At 44.9% G+C, this 25,492-nt stretch overlaps 2 protein-coding genes across 2 annotated transcripts in view; one reads left to right on the top strand and one right to left on the bottom strand.

The window, feature by feature from the left end:
- BFSP1 (beaded filament structural protein 1) overlaps positions 1-24,406 on the bottom strand; it is a 70,690-nt gene extending 46,284 nt beyond the window's left edge. Inside the window, exons 1-3 of the mRNA XM_058684813.1 lie at positions 23,950-24,406; positions 23,037-23,234; positions 7,090-7,217 (exon numbers count right to left, since the gene is read on the bottom strand). The gene's annotated coding sequence lies outside the window, so the exon portion shown is untranslated. The remainder of the gene's footprint in view (positions 1-7,089; positions 7,218-23,036; positions 23,235-23,949) is intronic.
- Positions 24,407-24,664: 258 nt separating this feature from the next.
- The window catches only part of DSTN (destrin, actin depolymerizing factor), a 35,357-nt gene continuing 34,529 nt past the window's right edge, over positions 24,665-25,492 (top strand). The window contains exon 1 of the mRNA XM_058684821.1: positions 24,665-24,832. Coding sequence (XP_058540804.1) covers positions 24,830-24,832 — 3 coding nt within the window. The 5' untranslated portion in view covers positions 24,665-24,829. The remainder of the gene's footprint in view (positions 24,833-25,492) is intronic.

Raw genomic sequence — 25,492 nt, 5'->3', positions numbered from 1 at the left:
AAGAACACATATATGTACATAATCGGATACTCGTGTCATATACCAGGTTTTATATTCATCACATCTTATTGTCATTTAAAGCTAATTGCATATATGGCGCTTCTTAAAAATTTTAATTAGCATTCTTAATTAAAGAACTGAACGACTATTTTAAAAGCCTGAGTAAAATAGGCATAGATGTTTGCCTTTTATTCAACTTCATATTCTACAACTTTGAGCTTTCTCTTTCAGTTTACATACATCCTGAGTTTGCTGTGGGCTTTTTCCAGACACAAAGAGTAGTATAGAACATTCATGTAAATGCCAGGTCTCTGCTGTTTTCTAGTTGTGTGGTCTTGAACAATTCAGTTAATCTGTTTTCTAAAATGATGGATTTGAGCAAAACAATCTCTAAGATCTCCTTTCTGCTTGTTAGGGGCCAAATTGTGTCCTCTAAAATTCACGTTTTAGGGGCACCTGGGTGGCTCAGTCAATTGAGCATCTGACTTTGGCTCAGGTCACTATCTCACGGTTCATGGCTTTGAGCCCCACATTGGACTCTATGCTGACAGCTCAGAGCCTGGAGACTGCTTTGGATCCTGTGTCTCCCTCGCTCTCTATCCCTGCCCCCCCCAAAATAAATAATAAAAATTAAAAAAATTAATAAAGAATAAAAATAAATAAACCACATTTTAGTCCTAACCCCCAGGGCCTCAGAATGAAACCGTATTTGGAGATAGGGCCTTTAAAGAGGTAATTAAGGTAAAATGAGGTCATATGAATGGGCCCTAATCCAGTGTGACTGGTGTCCTTATAAGAAGAGTAGATGAGGACACAGACATACATACAAAGAGAAGACCATGTGAGGATACAGGGAGAAGGTGGCCATCTGCAGCCAAGGAGAAACCAACTCTGCCGATACCTCAGTCTCAGACTTCAAGACTCCACAGCTATAAAAAGAAAAAGTGAATCTCTGCTGTTGAGGCCACCCAGTCTGTGTTTCTTTGTTATGGCAGCCCAAGCAAACCAATATACTGCTCTAACATTCTGATTCTTCTGCTTGCTCTTCTTTTATGGGCCATCCATTTCCCAGGATATATAAATGTCTGCCACAAGAGGGCCACTCCGCCCTCAGAGTGAACACCCTGCCTCCTGGTCGCCCAGAGAGCGATTGCTGATTGCAAAGGGGACAGAAGGATGTGCAGATGAACAGCCTGAAGGCTTTCCACAAAACTGGATCAACCCCAAAGACAAGCCATCCTGGAAAGGTTCATTTCCAGTAGGGTGACCAGCAAACCCGAAGGAAAGGGCAGACCCCTGGCTCCCCAAACCCTGCTCTATTAGGGTGGCCTCCCCATCAGGCCCCAGCCTTTATAGTATGCTTAGCTGCTCTGTAAGTGATGAGTCCGCATGAAGAGTAATAACAGATGGGGAAACATCAGAAGCAAGGCTCAATCTCCAGCTGCACACACACGAAGACTTCCGGGAAAGTAAAGCCACAGATTCAAACACTATCAAAGGCAGGAGGGCACTGAGCACCAACCAGCTTTTCTCAGGGTCTGAAGTAAGACTGAAGTAAGAATCAACAAACCCAAATTTGTTGGATGACAGATATGTTCCTTGGGCTTTTCGACTGATGGGCACCAGGACAAGGCATGACAACTAAATGCAACGCATGATACTGAATAGGATTTTAGACTAAGAAAAAAAAGCTATAAAGGATTATTATTGTGATGATCAGTGAAATTTGGATAAGGAATACAAATTAGGTAATAATATTACAAGTGTTGGGGCACCTGGGTGGCTCAGTCCATTAAGCGTCCAATTTCGGCTCAGGTCATGATCTCACCATCGTTGGTGGGTTCGAGCCCCACACTGGGCTCTGGTCAGCACAGAGCCAGAGCCTGCTTCAGATTCTGTGTCTCCCTGTCTCTCTCTCTGCCCCTCCCCTGCTCGTGCTCTCTTTCTTTCTCAAAAATAAATAAACATTCAAATAATAATAATAATATTATTAAAGGTGTTAAAATGGCTGCTTTTGGGGCGCCTGGGTGACTCAGTCGGTTAAGCGGCCGACTTCGGCTCGGGTCGTGATCTCGCGGTCCATGAGTTCGAGCCCCGCTTCGGGCTCTGTGCTGGCAGCTCAGAGCATGGAGCCTGTTTCAGATTCTGTGTCTCCCTCTCTCTGACCCTCCCCTGTTCATGCTCTGTCTCTCCCAGTCTCAAAAATAAATAACGTTAAAAAAAAATTTTTTTTTTAAATGGCTGCTTTTGGTAATTGTACTATGGCATGTGAGAAAATGACCTTGTTCTTAGGAAATACATGCTAGTTTAAAGAATAATGAGTCACAGTGTCCAATTACCCTCATTTGGTCAGAAAATAAGTAATATACATGCATATACAATACACACGTATAAAAATAAATACAGAGAATAAAAAAGCAAATGGAGAAAAATGTAAATAATTGGTAGGTTTGGGTAAAGGGCATATGCAACGTTTCTATAAATTTGAAATTATAACAAAAGAAAAATCACTCCCCTCCCCAAATCCCAAACACCTCTGGGAAAATTGTGCTAAGAATAGATATTTCTTAGTAACAGCAAGAAAATACAAAAATGCTCCTTGCTCCTTTGATTTATGAGATGGTATCATGGTCTCAACAGCCAGGGTTTCACTGATGATTATGGTGGGAGTTTAACACCACTAATAACGAAGGGCTTTTGAAATATATGTGGACTTACCTTCCCTGAACACCAGACAATGGGGCACTACCTCGGAATGTCTCTTAGACATTGCTACACCTGCTCATTCATCATCATTCTGGTCATGCATGAAAAGTGACCATACCCATGACCTCAGGGATGCAGAAATGAGTCATTGTCCCAGCAGGCGCCATCCTCAGGACCAAGTTTGGAGAAGGCTCTTTCACAGTTATAATTTCTTGTGGATTTAAAGCTAGCCACGCTATTCATATTTCTGCTCTGTACTTCTCTTTAAGATATCATTAAACAGACCCACCACCACTCTTAAGCTGGGTCAGCCTACATCTGAACCACAGCTCCTTTTCTTCTGGGAATAGATTGTCAAGTGGTTTGATGTATCATGGAGTCACAGCTGGCCAACCGGCATGCCCATTTTGCCCTAAAAGGAGGATGTGCGAGCCCCTGGTTTGTACTACTTAGGAAACGGATACCAAGGAATTAGGCATACATATCCACGAAGGCATTTCTGATAGAAATATACATTCACAGGGGCGCCTGGGTGGCGCAGTCGGTTAAGCGTCCGACTTCAGCCAGGTCACGATCTCGCGGTCCGTGAGTTCGAGCCCCGCGTCGGGCTCTGGGCTGATGGCTCGGAGCCTGGAGCCTGTTTCCGATTCTGTGTCTCCCTCTCTCTCTGCCCCTCCCCCATTCATGCTCTGTCTCTCTCTGTCCCAAAAATAAATTTAAAAAAATTAAAAAAAATAAAAAAACGTTGAAGAAATATACATTCACAGATTGAAGCATACATCTGGTATATCATTTTTATAGGGCCATCCATACTTTCCCATGGATATCAAGAGGAACTGATTTAACTATTTCATAAGAGAAGATGTTCTTATCTTCTCAAATTCACCCAACTTTATAGCTTTAACCTGAAATTGGGAGGGATGATATTCCAAGCTACTTTATCCACTATTTTCAGACTCTGCACACAGTTTGAAAGTATAGTAAGGGATGCTAAGACTGTACATTTTAAGCTCTAACCTTCAATTCTTGGACTTAAACTCCATGTGAAGTTTTCCAGTGAAATTTGTAACGACAGCCTGTTTGAGTAGGAGCGCCATTGTTCGATGGGCATATGAGCCTGACCAAAATTCAAAGAACTACCTATTCCAACCATCTTCCTTGTTAGTTCGTTTGCAAAAGGACTGTAATGATGTGAATTACCCTATACTCCACTCTCTACCACCAGCTCATGGTTGATACTTACTAACTCCTACCCCTTCATTTATCTAATATTTTTGTCTTCTGACTTTTCTTCTCACCCAGCAGATACCATCCTTTTCTTCATTTGTCTTTGCCCCTTGGTTTTGGAAACCAATATCTTCCTTACTCCCTTGAACAACGCCCCACACCCACCCATCAGCTCATGCAAATTAATTTATGAAGTAGACTGTTGAGAGGTCTTCAGTTCCACACACCTGAGCCCACCACAGGCTTAGCCAAGATGCCTCTCTAAGGCTCCCGGCTAAGGCTCCACCTCTCCACTACCCAGGCAGACCTGCTCACGCGATTGTTCTAACTAGCCTAGAGCTCTTTAAAGGCAAGGCAGATGTCAATGCTGTTCATTCTACAGTGCCCACTCTCTACCAGAGGATCGGTCCAGGGATCCATCTTCCATCCTTCCCCAGGCTGCTGGAAACCCTAGAAGGTTAGCCCTCCTAGATTGCTTCACCTGACTCCGTGCCCTCGGTCTTCCTGTAGGGTTTCGCAAATGGGGGTCGCTGGCAGGAGATCACAGAGACTTCCTTCTTGTTTCCCTCTCCCCTCTAAGCAAAATCACCCCTTCATGGCATCTCATGCTTCCTGCTGTTGCTAGTTCTGGGCCCTTTATCACGCTTTGATGATTCCCTTAACCCTGCTCACAGCTCTGGAGGTTGTCTCTTCATTAAATTCTCTTCAGTTAAGCTCTTTGTTTATACCGTTTATTTCCTGCCAGATACAGAAGAACCCTGGCGGATGCAAAATCTCATTCATCAAGCAGTAAAGCTTCTGAAACACTGTAGGTATCCACTAAAATGAATTAAACAACAAATGAAACTTAGAAAGAAACTTGAAATCAAGACAAAGTTTTTGAGTGTTGGGAAGTTTCATCTTGAAACTTTCAGATGGGGAAGCTGAGTATCGCTTGGCCAAAGACGAAGCTCGAGGCTCTTATCGATAGTTGTACCAGAGGCCTGGTCCTCTTACTCCACATTTGCTGACTGGGCTGTTTCAAAAGATGTGGTCAAACTTTGTAAGCAGCCCTCACTTGAAATTTGCTTTGCTCTCCACTGTGATGACTAGATTTCTGTTGTCTCCCATCGTTAGAAGGAATATAGAGGGACAGGACAAAAATCCATTCGTTAAGAAAGAAAACAGTGCACCAGTCAGCAGAATGACTAGACACAATAAAAGAAAAAAAAAAAACTTCCTTGAAAAAGAGCTTTCTATTTTAAGAAGATGAATAAAAAGAAGAGATGCCTTCAAGTGATAGATAATGAAGACATTCCCCAGGCATCCTCAGCCTCTGTGGCTTTTCAGATGTAAACCTGAAACGTAGTCCATTACAAAGGGTGGCATCCAAGCTGGATTCCAGCTGCTTGTTCTGTTCTGTGGTCAGCCTGTGCTGAACATAGCAGTTTAAACAAGCCACAGAGCAGTGAGTGGCCCCTGTGTCTAAAATGCCTTCTGGATTATCCTCAATGACTCTAATCGTAGGACTTAGAATCTGCAAGGATGAGAATTAAACGGGACATTTAGGGTCCAGCTCTCTGGGGTACATTATTTTTTCAAACTAACCTGGGTTTTTGGGTAACACACACACTGGATCTGAAAATGCCACTTTGTCACGATTTGCTATGTGATATCCTAGTGACCTCTAAGGCCAATTCCAGGACATCGCAGGGACAACACACCAGTGTCCCCAAGCCTGCATTTGGGGCACTATTTGGCCGAGTCACTTGCAGTATTATTCTGGAGCTGCATCTCAGGAGCTCATAAGACCCAACTATTGTATTTCCAGGAATTTGGGTTGCTGGTTAACACCTCACTGATAGCTTGAAATCAGCAATAGTGGGAGTTTTCACACCACAGGAGTTGACAAATACTATAAAGACATTTCTTCCCTTGAAACTCAGCTGTTCAACATTCACTGGAATCATGTTAACTATGAAATAATACTGATCCATCTCTCCAATTGAGAAAGAAAGCTGGTAAATGCGAATAAAAAGGGCCAGCCGGATATCCAAGGCCAGATAGTCCCCTTGCATGCTTTTGGCTTCTGCAATCTTGCTTTCCTCTTGCATCAGCCAGAAGCCAGGAATCTGAAGCTTGAGTATACTAGTCCCGCCCAACCCGGAAGCACATATGTATAAAAGATCAGTATAACGCAAGCCAGATGCTCAGCCTTTGGAGTTTAGAAAAAGTCTTTTCTGATTCCCTAGCGCTTGTTGCTTGTCTCTTCCTGGGCACCGAGTATTTGCTATAACACAGGGGCTGAAATTGATGGGTAGAAATTTGTTCTTTCTTCAATCCCTGCAAACTCAAAGAAGAGAACCAGCCTTCCCAAGTACATTATTGAAAATAGTCCCCTAAATTCAAATACTCAGTTAAAAAAATTAGAGCAGAATTAGAGTCTACAGCCTGAGAAAATGGTTTGTTTTGATTTCGAGTTGGCTCAAGAAGTTTCTGACAATTAATTTCATATAATTGCCTTATAAAGTTAAAATGCCTTCCAAAATTTTATGGGGCCATTTCAAAACCTAGGGAAATCAGCCAGTAAATTAAAATGTATCTCTGCAAGGAGAGAAAGAGATTGATCTCAAGACTAGTTTAGGCCCAGCTGGAGGACTTGGTCTCTGTTCCAGTGGAAAGGAAGGTAGCAATCCTTAGCAAAGCCCAAGATTTCTTTTTCCTGAAATAATGACTGACCACTGCCTCTGTTGTTTTTGGCCAAGTGTTTGACCAAAACAAGAATTTTGCAACTGCAATGACCTAACTTGGGAAACAATTTTATAACATTTTCTAGGAACCACAAAACCTTTGTTTTACTCTTTCTGAAGACCGACAGTGGGACCAGAAGGAGAGCATAATATTTTGCCGTGTAACAAAGAAAAAAACTTGATAAGGTCAGCGGCTGGAAGAATTTTTCAGTTCAAATAACGGTCATCCAGAGCCCGTGAAATGCTGCCTTTCAAACCAATAATGAACGTGCCTTGCACAACATCACATCCAGCTAAAATCCTGGATCTGCTCAGCTGATTATTAGGGCATTAAATGGTGACCTTTATCATACAATAAATTGTAAGCCGGGCAGCTAGGTTTGACAAAAACAGCAGGAACTGCAGTTAGCAGCAAAAACAGACTCACGTGTTAGAAGAGCCAGGAGAAAACTTGTTGATGTGGTTGGAAGAAAATAGAAGCTTCTTGCAGTGACTCGAACTTCAGTTGGATGAGTGTAGATGATCCAAGTTAGGCAACGTTATGATTGCTGGGGACTGCAAAAAAAATCAGTCAGCTCAACTATCAGCAAAATGCCCTCCCAAGGCCTATTAAATAATGTACCAGTGAAGTTATTTGAAGTAAACTGATATACTGTGCCATAGGATGTATGGACTAAAGTCATGGACACTTGAGTTCAATGGTCTAGGTTTAAATTCTCTGCAACCCATGGTGTGCCTGAGTGGTTTAGTTGGTTAAGCGTCTGAGTCCTGATTTTGGCTCAGGTCGTGATCTCAGGGTTTCTTAAGTTTGAGCCCCATGTCGCGCTCTGCACTAAGAGTGCAGAGCCTGCTTGGGATTCTCTCTCTCTGCCTCTCCCTTACTTGCGCTCTCTCTCTCTTTCAAAAATAAATAAATAAACTTTAATAATTCTTTGTGACCCTTTAGCTACATGGTCTCAGAAAAGAGACTTAATTTCTCTAAGCCTCACATGCCCCATCTAGAAACTGGGGGTGATAGTAGTTCCCAAAAGATGTTGTGAGGGCTACATAATGTGTTCAGAATGATGGGTGGCACATAGTAAGCGCTTAATAGACATTAGCGATTATTTTTTTTTTTGCATATAGGCTGATGGGCTTTAAGCATTTGTCTTAGTTTGGAATCCCCCAGAAACAGCCTCTGAGCACAAGTGGTGTATTTGGGAGATGATCATGTCACAGCAGTAGATGAATGGGGGACGTAAGGCAGGAAGGGAAGGTGGCCAGTCATGGGGGTGTCATCACCACTACCTCTGTGGGCAGCAGGAGTTCACTGTATCTGGGACCTCTAGGAGACAGAACAGGACACCCCACAGAACTATCCCACCCAAGGAGGGGGAGGAAGCTGGGTACTTATTCACAGCTCCCTGTCCATCTTTGGTTGGGAACTGCTCCCAAGGGCATTCACCCTCTAGGACATGGGACAGAAAATGGCAGACAGTTCAGAGTTTGCAGCCTTCAGCGTGGGAGAGTGGAAGGGGACACAGGAGGGGAACTGGCAGCAGCTACTAGAGCCCTGCATCACTGTTTTCAGATCATTAAATGGGCTGGAGTTCCTTTATTTATTTTTTAATGTTTATTTCTTTTGAGAGAGAGAAAGAACGAGCAAGAGAAGGGACAAAGAGAGAGAGGAGAGAGAGAATCCCAAGCAAGCTCTATGCTGTCAGCACAGAGCCCAACACAGGGCTTGATCTCATGAGCTTAGGATCATGACCGGAGCTGAAATCAAGAGTTGGAATGTTTTGTTTTGTTTTTTTTAATCTTTATTTATTTGGGGGGGGGGGGAGAGTGAGACAGAGCGTGATCAGGGGAGGGGCAGAGAAAGAGGGAGACACAGAATCCAAAGCAGGCTCCAGGCTCTGAGCTGTTAAGCACTGACATGGGGCTCGAACTCACGAACGGCGAGATCATGACCTGAGCTAAAATCTGACGCTCAACTGACTGAGCCACCGAGACACCTCTGAAGTTTATATATTTGTTTTAATGGGTCAACCCTTAAGTGACAATAATACAACAGAGCAAAACAAAAAACTGTGTTCATTCTATGCTGGTTTTAATGGAGGTATTAAGAAATAAATCATGTAACTTAAAAACATTTGTATGTAAGTGCCCATTAAATCAACACAATGTTGAGTATAATAGATGGAGTTTCAACCCTAATTCTGCTTTGAACGGCTTACTCTTCCTCAATATCCATCACCCGAAGCTAGGGAGGTATCCAGTATTTTTCACAGTTCTGTGGAAGACCCAAGCCTTCATGGAAAAGGAAAACATCCCTCTTTTTTCAAAAGTCACCAAACTCTTAGCAGTTCCAATAACTGACTTTTTCAGTAAACAAAACTATTTGCGTTTTTAGGAAAAATAATATATTAAGACTTTCCCATGCATCCAGAGGTTCAAAACACTAAAACGGTAATGAACACCATAAACTCCATTCCTAAACTGCACAATGTACCTGTTGGATAATGATTGTTTGTGTCATCTTCATGTGAAAGCAGAAAGCCTGTATATGAGGCCAATGTTTCTTTTTTTTTTTTTTTAAAGATTTTTTTAATGTTTGTTTGTGAGACAGAGAAAGACAGAGTTTGAAGGGGGGAGGGTCAGAGAGAGGGAGACACAGAATCTGAAACAGGCTCTGGGCTCTGAGTTGTGAGCACAGAGCCCGACATTGGGCTCAAACTCACAGACCGTGAGATCATGACCTGAGCCAACCTGAGCCGAAGTCGGACGCTTAACCGACTGAGCCACCCAGGCGCCCCGAGGCCAACGTTGCTAAAGACAAATGACTGCCTCAGAGGAAAAGATTGGAAGATTTGCCTATCTAAAACGTAAACTGCTTTGTGTTACAAAAAAAAAAAAAAAAAAAAAAACCACAGTAAAGAACAACAAACCCTAAACAATGTTAAAGACAAATGACTGCCTCAGAGGAAAAGATTGGAAGATTTGCCTATCTAAAACGTAAACTGCTTTGTGTTACAAAAAAAAAAAAAAAAAAAAAAACCCACAATAAAGAACAAACCCTAAACAATGTTAAAAGCTAAAATAAACACAGGGGGATGGTTTGCGTATTAGACAAAAGACAAAGTACTAGGTAATGAAAATTACAAATCAAAAACAAAAAGACAAAAAGCCAGCAGAAAAGTGAAGGACAAGATCAGCTGAAAAGTTTACCTGTTTCAGAAATCAGCCATTTGTGACATTTTCAAATGAAAGGAAAAAGAACCATATATTGTTATGCCCAGAATTCGTGATCCCCAAAGACCACCAGGGAGCCGAGTCCGATGCAAAAGCAAAAGAGCCTTTATTCGAGCTAGCTCGAGCTCAATCCCCTACCTGCACCGACGCAGCGGTGAGATACCAGGGAGAGAGAGTGAGTTTCAAAAGGACAAAGGTTTTATTGGGGCCTAGGGGCAGTTGGTGAGGTAATGGCTATGGCCTCAGCCGATTGGCTGGGGAAGGGTCCGAGTCCTGTTAGGCAGGTGGGGGGGGGGGGGGTTACTCAAGGGGAGGAGGTGTGGTCAAGGTGAAGGACACAGAACAAGATGGAGTCTGCCGGCGTAGGCCCGCCCTTTCAAGTCCATGTCTACTGATTATGTTGATCACATCTACAAAATATCTTCACATCAATGTCTTCACTAGAATTTGACCAAGCCATCAAGCACCAAAGCCTAATCAACTTGACACATAAAATTAGCCACCACACATGGTTATGTCTGCTACTTCATGGGGAAAATAGGAGTCCTCAGAAAGACACTCTCTCAACGTCCGCCCCCAAGTTCACAGTCCAACATGCCATTTCCCCTCCAGGACTGCTCATCAATATTTGAGTCTGCTGACTACATTCCCCTTCTTGAAGCACCCTTTCTTTCTTTCTTTTTTTTTTTTTTTAATGTTTATTTATTTTTGAGAGAGACAGAGACAGAACGCGAGTGGGTTAGCGAGAGAGGAAGACACAGAATCGGAAGCAGGCTCCAGGCTCTGAGCTCTCAGCACAGAGCCCGATGTGGGGCTCAAACTCATGAGCCATGAGAACATGACCTGAGCCGAAGTCAGACACTCAACCGACTGAGCCACCCAGGCGCCCCTTGAAGCACCCTTTCTTACGCTGTTATTCCACTTGTTTCTGGGTTGTCTGTTTCTTAGCCTCTTGAAGGGATCCTCTTGAGCTTCACATCTTTGAACTACTGGAGTTCCTGCGGGTTCTGTCCCCAGCCCTCTTCTCTTTCTACCCTCAGAAAACATCTCAACTTTTCTGAGATGTATTGACTGGTATCAGCTAGGATTGCATGCAGGTGCACACAGCAGGTAGCCAACAATAGTTTAACCAAATAAGATCTGCTTTTTGTCTTCAGGCACAGAGTCTAGAGGTAGGCAGTTCAGGGCTGGTATGTTGGACCACTCTTCGCTCTGCTGTCCTCAGTGCGTGGCTTGGTGTCTGTGCTCACAAGATGGCCGCTGCCCTGTAGGCATGGTGTCTACACCTGCCATGTCTTCCCACCAACTCTTTCGAACTTAACTCATTTACTTATTCAACAAATACTTATTCACAATTCACTATGTGTTAACACTCTTCTAGGCACTAGGAATACAGAAGTGAAAAAAAATGGTTTAAAATCCCTGTTCTCGTGGACCTTATATTTAAATGGGGGGGGGGGAGGAGGAATAGAAAGTAGATAAGAAAAACAAGTGAAAAATGTGCGAGGTTTGATGATGAATGTTATGGAGAAACATAAAACAGAGAAAGGAACTGGAAGGTTAGAGGTGTGTGGTAATTTTAGGCAGGGTAATCAGGGAAAGCCTCACTGAGGAGGTGACATCTGAGCACAGACCTGAGAGAAGTGATAAAGCAAGCCATTTGGTTGCCTTCCAAGCATAGGGAAGCAAGCTGATGATGAAGAGTACTATTAACATTTTTTTTTAAATCACAGGAATACGAAAACTATGTCTGTGTTGGTCCATCAATGGTGTATGTGCATATGTGCAAATGTGTGGTATGGAGTATGGATGTACAACATAAACTCTGGAGGACACATTCCACACCAATGACAGGGCTTAATTTTGGTGAGGGGCCAAGAAATGCAGGGCAGTGAAGGTGAAGTTTTCTATGTGGCCTTTTTCTTTTTTTAAAAAAATAAGGAGAAGGTATTCTTAGACAATTTGTATAACTAAAATTTTTAATTCTTTTTTTAGAGGTTTTTTTAATGTTTATTTTTGAGAGAGAGAGAGAGAGACAGAGTGTGAGCAGGGGAGCGGCAGAGAGAGAGAGAGAGAGAGAGGGGGAGGGAGACACAGAATCTGAAGCAGACTCCAGGCTCTGAGCTGTCGGCACAGAGCCTGACGTGAGGCTCAAACCCACAAACCGTGAGATCATGACCTGAGTCGAAGTAGGACACTTAACCAACTGAGCCACCCAGGCGCCCTTTTAATTCTTTTTAATTATTGGACAAAAAGGTGTTGGAACGATGACCTTGGAACCCTTATTTTCTTTCTCTTTTCAGGGTTGTTTTTTCTTTTCCTAACAAACTTGCATTTTTTTAATAACTAGGAAAAAAATGCAACAAAGCAATTTCCATTCTGTAATTATTTCTACTGCTCTTTGGCTCAACCACCAGAATGACCCAGGGCCCATCTCTGTCCTGGCTCAGGGCCCAGGGGGCTCCCTCTCTCTCGGTGCAGCACGCAAGGTGATCTTGCCGAGCCCTCCCCACAACTGCTGCCTCTGTGGTTGCCAGCATCACCTTGACTACCTGCAGAGACACTCCTGCCACGGCCTCTCCAGTGGGGAAAGCTCCCTTCCCATCAGGTTGCAAGGCTTATTAATATAAGATGAGCAGAGAAGCAAAGGGAGGAAAAATACATAGGGCCATGGCTTTCCAGAGGGGAAGTCCCGTTTCCTCAGTATTGACACCAGGCCCCATGGTGCATCTCCCTGATTAATCTGGCTCTCGCAGTTTCTCTCTCTGGAGAAACTTGAGATAAGTTTCTCAGCAGCTGGGGCAAAGGGCAGTCGGATGCAGTGTCTTGTTGCATACCCCTTCCCATTGCACTCGGGTTCCAGATCACGCCAGCCACCTTGTTACTCTCCTACCTCATGGTGGTTTCTACAAGAGCCTATGGAATGGCCTTCAGCGGTTTCTCTGCCGTTCAATGTCCTCTGCAATGTGCTCTAGGGTCTTGGCTCTGGGTGTCCACGGCTATCCCAGTATGGTCTCCTCTTCCCCAAGGGAGGTATGAATGCCTGTGACTGGTTTTAGGAGAGTTATCAGCATGGCCTGGCAGATTTACTAAAAACACCTTTTCATATTTGGTTCTTCCTCCTCCCAGGGCCCTGGCTTGGGACCCAATCTCTTTGGCTGCTCTATTTGAAGCATGGAATTATGGCCTAAGTCTTTTCTCACTTTATTTATTAATCCTCCTCACCATGTATTTATCGTGACTCCAGTCTTCTATAAAGTGTGTGTGTGTGTGTGTGTGTGTGTGTTGGGATAGTCGATTCTAAAGAACATTACAAGTAGGGGTGCCTGGGTGGCTTGGTTGGTTGGTTAAGCATCTGACTTTGGTTTCAGTTCAGGTCATGTTCTCATGGTTGTGAGATGGGGCCCCAAGTGGGGCTCTGAGCTGGGCACGGAGCCTGCTTAAGATTTTCTCTCTCCTCCTTCCTCTGCCTCTTCCCTGCTCTCTCAAATAAATAAGTAAACTTAAAAAGAAAAATGGGGCACCTGGGTGGCTCAGTCGGTTAAGTGTCCGACTTCGGCTCAGGTCATGATCTTGCAGTTTGTGAGTTTGAGCCCCGCGTTGGACTCTGTGCTGACAGCTCAGAGCTTGGAGCCTGCTTCAGATTCTGTGTCTCCTCCTGTCTCTGCCCCTCCCATGCTCATGCTCTGTCTGTCTCTCAATAATAAATAAATGTTAAAAAAATTTAAAAAATTTAAAAAAAAGAACATTACACGTAATGCTGCTCTGTTAACAAACCCACAACAGTTATACAGGATAAACCTGCTCGCAAAAGGTAGATTCAAGCTACTCAGTACTAGGTTTGATAAGTTGTGACGCTAGCCTTTTCATTGGGTATGGATATTACTATTCACATTTTCTTTAGAAGATAAAACCAGCTGATGGGAAGGTAATGCTGACTTCGTTTTGTGAGAAATAAAACCTACTCAGGAGGAGCCATATTTAAGGCTCATAATTTATTAGTTATTTAATTTTTTAAATCTTTTACTTATTTTTGAGAGAAAGAGAGACACATGTGAGTAGGGGAGGAACAGAGAGGGAGACACAGAATCCAAAGCAGGCTCCAGGCTCTGAACTGTCAGCACAGAGCCTGTCGCGGGGCTCGAACCCAAGAACCGTGAGATCATGACCTGAGCCCAAGTCGGACGCTCAACCGACTGAGCCACCCAGGCACTCCAAGGCTCATAATTTCTGAATTTTCTTTGAAACAAGTTGATAGTCTGGGTTGTTAACATCTATGCAGAATGACTAGCTTTGTGTATGCACAGAGATAGAGGGAGTTTTACTCAGGAAAGAAAATATTTATTTTCCTTTTTTTTTTCCTGAGGGGAAAATATTTCCTCCTTCACCCTCATTAATTTTTATGGTTGGTGAAGCATTTTCATTATATTAGCCAAAAGGAGGCTGGACTAAATAAAGTAGAAAACCAAAGGCATATGAAACGGTTTCCTGGCCAGGATGATACTGCAACCATCTTGGGAAAGTTTGTCCTCCAGAAAAACAAATGAAATTGTGGCTTGCCAAGCCACCTCATGGAATCCAGGCAATACTTTCTGCTTTTTTTCCTCTGAAAGCTTGGACACAGAGTCACAGTTTATTTGTTGAACACGTTCTTCTTGTTTCTTGTAACCATAGACTCTGGTCTAGTTGAGTGTTTCTTATGTCAGGCTATAGCTGAGCCAATATTTATCATTTAAGAAATTTCCATGAGTCATAAAATAAACCTGCAGTAGGCACTACCTTCTATGGGAGTTTCTTTCCTAGAGTTTTTAAGATAAAAGGGAAAACACGGAATCTGGAATCCAACACCCAGCATTTGTCAGACCACACAGATATTTTCTCCTATGGGGAGGATCCTCCTGAGATTTCAAAGCCATTCAAGGTGTGCTGCCTCCTGCCTGAACACCTTCTGGCCCGACGGCCCGGACCCCTCTCCAAATGGCCAGGCCAGGGCCAGAAAGGAAAGTAAGCTGTAGAGGTTTCAAGGGCGGAAGTGACTCACTGGCTCAAGGGGTGGGAGGAAAGGTTTTCCATTGGAGGGAGAATACAAATGAGCAAGTGATTCCTTCCACCTCCAATGTGGAACATGTTGCAAGGGGGCCTGAATTTACACCGACCAAAGGGGGGAAAAATACTGTAAGATGTGATGTGTGGCCCTTAGTTACATATAAGAGTGTGTTTCATTAGTGCTGCTTGCCCCTTTTGTGCCAATCAGCTTCTTTTCCCCAGATGGGGACCCGCTAGGAGTCCACAACCTGGACAGTTACAGCAACTTAGTGATTTTGCTGTAAAAACAGGCCTTGTATCAAGAGCACAAGGCCTAGAGTTTATAAATCAAAATTCAGAGGTCTGCTTTAGTATTACTAGGATACTCCACAAATTGCTAATATGGCCCTAGATACTCAAGACATTTTCTGTATTGTGCAGGCATTACACTTTAGAACCAAAGGGGTTAACCTAACACCTTCAGTTTGCAAGGATAAGGAGGTCCAGAGAAGTGTACCTCCTAAGAGGTCACACAGCCAGTCAAGACCAGAACTTGTGCCAATGGTATAAAACACCTTCTTGGGAGCCTGTCGATAGAAATACTGGAGTTGTAGTGATAAAGGCAAAAGTTATACGAAAAGACACTCCAATTTCGCATCATGGCCATTGTCCCTCAGCTGTTTCTAGCAGAGCTGTCCTTGAATATGCTCCAAATTTCCTCACTGGGCAGAGCTGGGGTTCTTTGGCTGAAGCACCATTTCACATTCTGCCTCACACCCCCAGAAGGGAAAACTGGGTATAAATCATAACCATCCCCTCTTCCAAAGCAAGAAACAAAAGCAGCAAACAAAAATCCCTACATCTGTATCTTTCTAGGTACCTTGGTCCATGGAGTCTAATTTTTGGGTAAGAACATTAGGTGTTTTCTTCCCCCAATCATCAGCCTCTGAGTCAGCCCCCTAGCCATCTCTTCCATATTTGTATTCACCAACCTAAGCGAGAGGTCATGTCGGTAACAAATGCTCACTTCCTTCCTCTCCGGATGCCCCACTCCTTAAGATTTGGTCACACCTCCCTGGTTTGATCTGCCCCATCAGTAGGATCCTGAGAATTCCCACTGGAACCTGGGCCAAGTTTATCTTGGCATCAATCTGTTTTCACTCATGATCTCCTTGTGGCAGGGCCCATGTATTCCTGGTAGCTAACATGGCCACAGCTGGCATCCAGTAGGACCCAGTAAAACATGTCAAATCTAACTGAAAAGATTTCAAAGTAGCATCCTGTTGTGAATGTAAATAAGACAATTGCTTTGACCCCAAACACAAACTTTTTTTTTTTTTTTTTTAACACTTACCTCCTCTTTTTCCTACAAGAAATTCAGGTGGTAATAATAGATAGGATGATGCAAATATCTTTTTAAAATGCCAGGCTGCTTGGACTCCTACTAATTGATGTATATTAGATTGAACCACAAGAATGTCCTACTTTTTGGGGGCACCTGGCTGGCTCAGTTAGTAGAGCATGTGACTCTTGATCTCAGGGTCATGAGTTCAAGCCCCACATTGGGTGTGCATCCTACTAAAAAGAAAAAAAAAAACTCCTGCTTTTGTAGGTCAAAGATAGTTGAATTTTGTCCGTTTCTTAGGTACAGCCTAATGTAATTGAAAATAATATAAATACATTGCTTTATACAGGGGCAATAATTCAGTCCTTTCATTAATCCACCCTGATCTCTTTACCATCGTCTGCACGGTCCTACATCATCTGGTAATTATAATTACACTTTCAGTCTCATTTGGGTCCACCCACCCTGGCTCTCCAGGCTCCAGCCACACTGTCTTCCTTCTGTTTTTAGAACACGCTGACCTCAGCCCATCTGCCTGGGATGTTCCCCACTACCTTCACACAATTGAGTCCTTCTTGGCATTTAAGCCTCAGCTTAAATTCTGTTTCTTTGGATCAGACTTCTCTGAGCATTGATTTAAGTGTGCCCTTCCCGCCCCCAGTTACCCTCTGTCAAATCACCCAGTTTTATGGTCACTGAAGTACTTCTTTGATTGGTTGTTCATTGTTTGCCTGAAGCTGACTAGGATTTAAGCTTCAGGACTGCACAGGAGCCTTGTCTGTCTTATTCATGGCTCTGAAGAGCTGGCACATCATAGGCCCAAAACATAAATGTGGAAATGATGGATTCAAGAATTAACTTTTAAAATGTAGCAGAACTAAAGTATTTCCAAGTATTTTCTTCCCTAGTTTGCTGATTTCACCATTCTGGGATTCCTATATACAGATAGATACTCGTCCTTTTCCTCTATCTTCCAGGTCTCTGAAATTCTTCTCTTGTTCTTTGCATCTTCTTTATCCTTTCTTGATGCATTCTGAGACAGTGAATTACTTGACCTCATCTTCTGACTCACATCTTTGTTATTTACATATATCCATCCATTGTCCAGCCCCTCTATTGAATCTTCCAGTTCAAGAATATTCCTAACGTCTGCATTTTTTTCCATAACTGCTTGTTCTTGCTTTTGGTCTCCCAGTATCTTTCCTTATCTGAGAATACTTACTATGCTCATTTTAATTTCTTGCCCTATTTCTTCTTTTGCTTGAAATTGTTCAGTTTGTTGCCTTTTTCTTTCATAATGCTAGGATTCCTCCTCCATCTCATTAACTTTACCTATGGACACATACATATGTCCTTAGGGTTTTCATCTGGCTGGGTTTGTATAGAATACCTGGGGCAGGGGTTGAGGACGGGTACCACTCCTGGAGAGTCTGGGGGAAGATGGGTAGAGATGCACCAAGCTGGGGAACCTCTGAGGTTGCAAACTGGGCACCCCCCCCAACCTCAACCAGGAGGCCCCGCCCTTCCAGATGACTTCCGAGTATACTCTCTCCTTAGCAGGATAGAACTATTTAGTCCCCAGAGGCAGGGGAGGTAAAAGGGGGATGAGGGAAATTTCCAAGCTTGGACAACCCGTTTGCATGTGTTGGTGTCATCTCCATACCCCCACAGGGCTCTAGTGCTGCCTTGACATTACCCAGCAGCCTTGGCAGTGGGCACTTCACTGGTAATGAGGTTTTTTTAGCTCTCTGGTAGTCATGAGAGAGGCAGAGGTCTGCAGAAAATAACGGGGTGGGGGAAAAATGGGTCCCAACTGGAAAGCTCACCACTACCAGTCTGTTACTGCCTGTCAGGTCTTCCTTTCCCTCCATCTCCCAACCTTCCTACTGTCCTTACCCATGTAAAACTGCCTCCCTATTTTTTCTGAAAGTACACACTTTGAGCTTTTAAGAGATGCCTTCTTATTTTTATAATTTGCTGAGATTTTCTATTTACTTCATTCCTACCCTTCATGATTTATTTTAACTTGTGGTCACATTCAACCCCTGAGCTTCTTTATATTCTGGAGAGTTTGAAGTCATTTTGTCTATCCTTAAATCAAATACCGGATTCCAGATGCCTTTATTTGTCCCTTTCTGAATCCTTTGTGGCTTTTTCTTTCTTCAGAAGTATAGCAACCCAATCAGAACTGTAGAGTGCACCATTACTTCTGGAAAATGGGAAGACAGTAAGGATAGATCCCGAAGATACACTGCTGAATGAGTGAGCGAACAAAAACAAGCTGCAGTCCTACATGCATTTCGGAGGCCATCTGTGTTTTTCTAAACGCTCTGTATTGTAAGGGTCTGGAAAGAGTCATGCTGCACTCATAACCAGGGTGATAGCAACCCAGTGGAGTAGGAACTGTAGGACTGTTTAGTCACCCCTACCTCAGGTTTCCTTTTTAGAATTTCCCCCCAAACCTTTCCTGAAATATGTAGTTTAAGGGATGGGCTTCAGGACAGTCCACGAGCTCCCTGAAAATGTGAGTAGGAGCAAGTATTTATTTTTCTAGAGAAAGGGTCTATACTTTTCACCAGAACTTGGAACAGAAGACCCAAGAGGGGGAATAACCATTGGTCAGGAGTGTTGTGCCACTTTCTACTCCAATTTCTCATGGTTTCATTCAAGTAGTACGCCAGTAACTGAAAAACACGTATCGGTATTGTTTATAATGTTATAAAATGTTGTTATAAAAAAAAGCATAGAACTTTTACTTTACCATGAAGACTAACACAGAAATCAAGTGTTATCATGTAGTACTGTGCTGTTCCCATGAATATACTTAAATATATTTAGTTCTTTCCTAAAATAGATGTCTAGGCCCTTGGGGCAGTCAATCCAAGAGGACCCGGCTACAATAAAGGAATGTCCAGAATGTATTTTCTACAGCTTCCATTTGCTTCATTTTGTATAACCCCCTCTGTAGTGTTAAGGAAGCAATAAGAGGTAGCTCAGGTCTTTTGTTCAGCACCACTGATGTGTCACGTGGCCTGACAGTAAAGGTCATGGGCTTGGGAGCAGATCACTAATTCCTCTGGATTTCTAAGGAACATTTCTTCACCTTACCTCATCTGTAGAATGGAGTAATAGTATCTAGCCATGGTAGTTACTGCTGGTTATCTCCCAGTACCCTCTTTCTCCTCCTGTCTAGGTATAGGAATCCCAATTTCTTAGCTGAACACATTGCTGCTCAGAGAACAGACCACATTTCCCAGTGCCCCTGGCAGCCATACACTACATTCTGGTCAATGAGATAAAAGTAGAAGCCCTGCCTGGTACTTCTGGGAAGCTTCTTTAAAAGGAAAGGGGCAGGGGCGCCTGGGTGGCTCAGTTGGTTAAGCGTCCGACTTCGGCTCAGGTCACGATCTCGCGGTTCGTGAGTTCGAGCCCCGCGTCGGGCTCTGTGCTGACTGCTCAGAGCCTGGAGCCTGTTTCAGATTTTGTGTCTCCCCCTCTCTCTGACCCTCCCCCATTCATGCTCTGTCTCTCTCTGTCTCAAAAATAAATAAACGTTTAAAAAAAAAATTAAAAGGAAAGGGGCAGTCTTCAGGTTTCCCTGGTCTGCTTGTAAAGTGTTTGGAAGTTGCTACTCTGTCCTAACAATACATAAAAAGCTGAACAGACAACTCTTCTTGGATCCATAGGAGAGAGGAATACACAGGGCAGACTGCTGTGCCCAAAACTGTAGATAAGACAGGCAAATACAGGGAGTTATGGCTTCCTAAAGCAGAGACTCAAGTAGAAACCACCCTGGGAATCAGTGCGGGGTAAGAAAACCTGAGCTGTAACTGACAAGTTGCTGGAGGCTCAATGTGGACAAGTCTGGCAGAAACTCTGGGGAGACTCAGTCACAGGGGACCCCCCACCCCCCAACATCTGTTTCACCTCCTGCAGCTCTACCAGGTTCCCACAGTAAATGACAAAGAAAAATCCCCTACTGAAGGCAGGAGGGGAAAAGGAACCATCTTGAAATACACCAGATGCCTCAGTCCTAACAAGGCCTGCTCTGAGGGGAAACTAGTTACCAGAACCTACCTGATCTAGGGAAAGAAGACCCTCACCTCCAGCCTACTCCAGTTATGCTGTCCCACTGAAGGGCAGAGATTGGGGAGGGAAGGACGGCGGCGGGGCAGGGGGGTGGGGGGTGTGCAGCCTGTTTCAGAGAAACACTTGTGAAGTTCACAGTCGAGAGGCAGATTCAGTAAAAATGAGACCAAATCACAGGACTATAGAATGGTCTTCCCCTCACCCCAACCTCACACATCACTAAAGGCCTACTTACTGCTGTTCCTTTCACCCAGTGCGTCATGTGCAGTTATCAAGAAAATATTGGAAAGCATACTAAAAGACAAAATAAGACCCACAGAAATGAAGAATGCCTTTGATGTGCTTATTAGTAGATCGGGCACGGAGGAGAGAGGAATCTCTGAACTAGAGGATATGTCAACAGAAACCTCAAAAGCAAAAAGCAAAGACAATGAAGACTGAAAAAAACCCAGACCACCCAACGAATGTAGGACAACTACAAAAGGTGTAACATACACGAAATGGTAATACTAGAAGAAAGGAACAGAAGAAATATTTGAAACTATTACTGATAATTTATTTCAACGTTTTTTATTTTTTTTATTTTTTTATTTTTTTTTTATTTTTGGGACAGAGAGAGACAGAGCATGAACGGGGGAGGGGCAGAGAGAGAGGGAGACACAGAATCGGAAACAGGCTCCAGGCTCCGAGCCATCAGCCCAGAGCCTGACGCGGGGCTCGAACTCACGGACCGCGAGATCGTGACCCGGCTGAAGTCGGACGCTTAACCGACTGCGCCACCCAGGCGCCCCAACTATTACTGATAATTTAACCAAATTATTGTCAGATACCAAACCACAGACCCAGAAAACTCAAAGAACACCAAGAGGGATAAACGCAGAACAGAACAAAACACTACACCTAGGTCTATCATTTTCAAATTATAGAAAATCGAGGATTAAAAAAAAAAAAATTCTAAAAGAAGAGGGAAAAAACATCTTACCTAGAGAAGAACAAAGAATTAGTGGGAACAAAAGGGAACAAAAGAATTAGTTCCCTCCTCTTTTCTTCAGAGGAGGGAACTACAGGAGAGACTATAGAATGGACAGTTGGGGGTGCCCAAGGGGAGAGAGAACAGGTGAATTTGTAGGGACGCAGGGTAGAAACTAGTTTTCCTATACTGTTTACGACAGGGTTGTGTCCACCTGCAAATAAACAAAACTTTTTCCGGTGTATTAACATACATCTCTAAGCTCTTCGTTAATGTATACTTTATTCTTCCTGCCATATTATTGCTTTTAAATGAAAATGCTTATATGTATATGCTCAGATTAAGTATGAAAAATGTTTTCTAATTTTGCAATGGAATACATCCGTATTTCAGGAGGGGCTTTATGTCAAAATGTTTTCCTCTGTGGTATGAGGAAGAATAGAAAGACCCAGAAAATCTATGTGTAAAGGCAGAGGTTAAAGTTTAAGGGACTCTTAAAAATGGGGGCTCATCTTAGGTTATAATGAACCAACATAGAAGTTTGCCTGATGAATTGTAAAACATTTTTAGATATTGGTTCACATACTGAACAAATGTGTGTATTCAACACCTATTAGAGATCAGGGATGATGCCAATCCATATAAGGTACATCCTAAACAGTCCCTGTCCTCAAAGAACTCAGTCTAAACTGGTGGTGGTGGCAAATTTATATAAACAATGACAGGTCTACAGTAACAAACATTAGGGAAAAACCATAAGACCTCACTACTCAAAGTATGGGTTGAGGACCAGAAGCATCTGAATCACCTGGGGGCATCTGAGACCTCACCCCCTAAAACCCTGAATTTGCATTTTAATAAGATCCTCAGGTGATCTGGATGCTTATTAATGATTTGAGAAGTGATGAAATGTGGGATTAAAGAAGAAACCACTAATGATCCCTGGGGAAGTGGTCAGAGGTTTTCAGGATGGAAGGATAATAGAAACATTCCAGTCTGAGAAACTAACAGGTCAATAATTATGGCAGTTAGAGTTAAGGAAGGTTCTAGAATGAGAAGTTCAGTCTGGAAGGAAATTGGGCACTCTGGAAGATATGGGAGGCAGGGCAGAAAAGGTAGGCTGAGAGGCCAGAGGCAGAAGGAAGGGCCAGAATGACCTGCTGAGGAAGTCTTGGAAATTTTTTTTTTTTTTTTTTTTTTTAACGTTTATTTATTTTTGAGACAGAGAGAGAGAGACAGAGCATGAACAGGGGAGGAGCAGAGAGAGAGGGAGACACAGAATCGGAAGCAGGCTCCAGGCTCTGGGCCATCAGCCCAGAGCCCGACGCGGGGCTCGAACTCACGGACCGCGAGATCGTGACCTGGCTGAAGTCGGACGCTTAACCGACTGCGCCACCCAGGCGCCCCAAGTCTTGGAAAATTTTAAGCAGGAAAGCGACAAGATCAGATTCTTATGTTTGGATAGAACACTAGTGGCAGGGTGGAGGATGAAATGCAGAAGAGAAGCTAGAGGAGGCAGACTTGTATCCTTAAATGAGCATGATTCTATTTGGGACTAGACTGGACGTCTTTGAAGTTTTTTTTTTTTTTTGGTTTTTGTATTTTTTTTTTTTTTTTTAGAGTTCATTTATTTATTTTGAGAGAGAGAGAGAGAGAGAGAGAGAGAGAGAGAGAGAGAGAGTCCCAAGCAGACTCTGCAAGAGTTCGAACTCACAAACCGTGAGATCATGATCTGCCCTGAAACCCAGAGCTTGGCTGACCCAGTCATCCAGCAGGAGTTCCTCTTGAAGACTTTACAGGTGGAGGGGCCGCTGAGTCCCAGGCAGAGAAACAAAGGGTTCCAGCTGCAGTGTGATACAGGTGGGTTCGTTCTTCTCAAAGCGTGGTGCCCAACCAGCCGCATTAGCATCACCTGAAAATTGTGAGAAATGCAAATTATTGCGTCTTCACTCGGATACAGTCTCAGAAACTCTGGGGACGGGAAACACAAATCTGACCTTAACAAGTTCTGTTTCAAGTTGAGGCCACTGCTCTGGCCTGCAAAAGTCTTATATCAGGTGGTAAAGGCTTAGAATTGTCCCAACTTTGCTGGAAAAGAAAAGAACAAGAACAACAACAACAACAAAAAAACAGGACGAGGTAATGAGAAATAAGTTTCTACGTTGAGTGGGCAGAACAAAAGCCACACAACAGTCTAGATTTCATACAGTGACCAGAAAAAACAAAAAACAACAAAAAAGTCTTGTCCCAAAGCCTCACATTTGGAGAATTAAAATAATTTTGGTAGAGGCCGTGATGTTCTCGGTAGGCTAAATTAAGTAAAACTTAAAGTAATCATCCCAGTTGTAAATTCTTTCTGCTCCCTTTACTCTCCACAAAAACACCCTCAGGAAAAACACTGGGATTCCTTCAGGCTCTCTCAAAATTGTGTTTGTGATGTAACCACCCATTAAAAAAAAAAAAAAAACCCAACCCCAAATTAAAAGCCCCCAAAACAGAGCGGCGGGGCTGGCGCCATAGTCCCAGTAAACTCTGCCGTTTCCCAGCCACACCCCTGCGGACCGCCGGGCCTCCTTCCCCGGGCAGTTCCCAAAGATAAACAAATCACTCCTTGTTTTTTTCCAGACCTGAAATTAGCGGTGACTCACAGGGCACTCTGAATGGCCACAGTCGCCTCGGGAAGAGGGAAGAATGTGCAGATTTTTCCCTCACGCGAGGGCCCGACGGTGCCGGGCTGGGCCAATCAGGGGAGGACGGCGGGAATCGCACCAAAGTAGGTAAAAAAATGCGGGACGCGTTTTCGGCGCCGCAGCCCGCTCCTCGGCTCCCCCGGGTCCTCCCTCTGGACTGCTGCTCGGGGAAAGCCGCCCACCGTCGTTCTCCCCAGTCCCCCCCAGTCAACCTCGCTCTACCTCGCCCTCCCTCCTGCCTCGTCTCTCCTCCCTCCTCCTCCTTCCGCGTCCTCCCAGGCCCCGCCTCCAGAGGCGGCGCACACCTGGCCAGGTGGCTACTTCCATGTTAGGGCAACAGCAGCGCAGTGGGCGGGGCGCCACGTGACCCTTCCCCCTCCCCACCCCCTCGCCGGCAGAGCTGGGGATAGGGCCCCCTGCCCCGTTTGATCCTTTGCCCTCCCCTCGCCCGCAGGTACCAGCCCGAGCCGGGCCACCTCGTCGCTAGTAGATGAGGAAGGCCCCACCCCACGCAGCCGAGCTGGTGAGAGCAGGACCTAGTCCCCCAGCCTCCGGAAGGTGAGGCGCAATCCTCAGCCCGCCCTCTGGGCGGGGCGCTGCCTGGCTAGCCGGTTGCACAGCAACGACGGGCCGCGCTTGGCGTGCGCAGCCGCGTTTGGGCCCGAGGCGCGCGCTCGCGCACCCACCCCCTGGTAGGCTCGCGCCTAGCGTAGGCTGCTCGCTGGGTTGCTCCTTCCTTCTGCGGCGAGGAGTACAGTACGCAGACTCGGCGCCGACCGGCTACCCTTCTAGCGTCTCTGCGACCGCCGCGGCGAAGATGGTGAGTGGGAGGGAGCCCGAGGCGTGGGCTGACGGGGCCGGGGCGCTAGGGCACCGCGGGGGTCGGGGCGGAGGGGCGACAGGCGCGCCCACGCCCGGGGAAGGACGCGGGGCCTTGCTGCAATCCCCAGGCGGGGGAGGGTCTCCGGGCTTCGCCGCCCGCGGACCCGCCGGGACTCCTGCGCCTGGGGGCGCCTCGGGGCGGCTCTTGGCCGCTGCGTCGGTCGCTGCTGCTGCGAGGCCGCCGCCGGCAGCTTCGTCCCCGCGGTTCCTGCGGCCCCGGACTGGGGACGACCTGCCAGGGTCGAGCAGCGCCACCCCCTCGCTGAAATCGACCGGGAGTCCGCCTTCCCGGGGTGGGGGGCGCCGGAATCCGGCCTGGGCCTTGTTGGCGCAGGTTTCCCCAAAGCCGGGCACCGAGGTGGTCAGTGACTCGTGCGAGTTTCGGCCCCTGAGGTCTGTCCATCTCATTAAAGAAAATAAGGCCTTTATTGAACAACCCTAGAGGGCGGAATGATTATCACGAGTATGACCCTGGTATGATTAAGAACAGGGTGGCCTCGCAGCCGCTTTGTTTGTCGTATCTGGCAATCAGCTTCCAGCAGCACTCTTGTAGTGCTTGTCGAGCTTGGCAGTGGCTCTTTTAACCCTTCCCTACCTA

This window comes from Neofelis nebulosa, chromosome 9 (assembly GCF_028018385.1).
Source record: "Neofelis nebulosa isolate mNeoNeb1 chromosome 9, mNeoNeb1.pri, whole genome shotgun sequence".
Taxonomy (NCBI): domain Eukaryota; kingdom Metazoa; phylum Chordata; class Mammalia; order Carnivora; family Felidae; genus Neofelis; species Neofelis nebulosa.
This window is presented reverse-complemented; position numbering and strand designations above follow the sequence as displayed.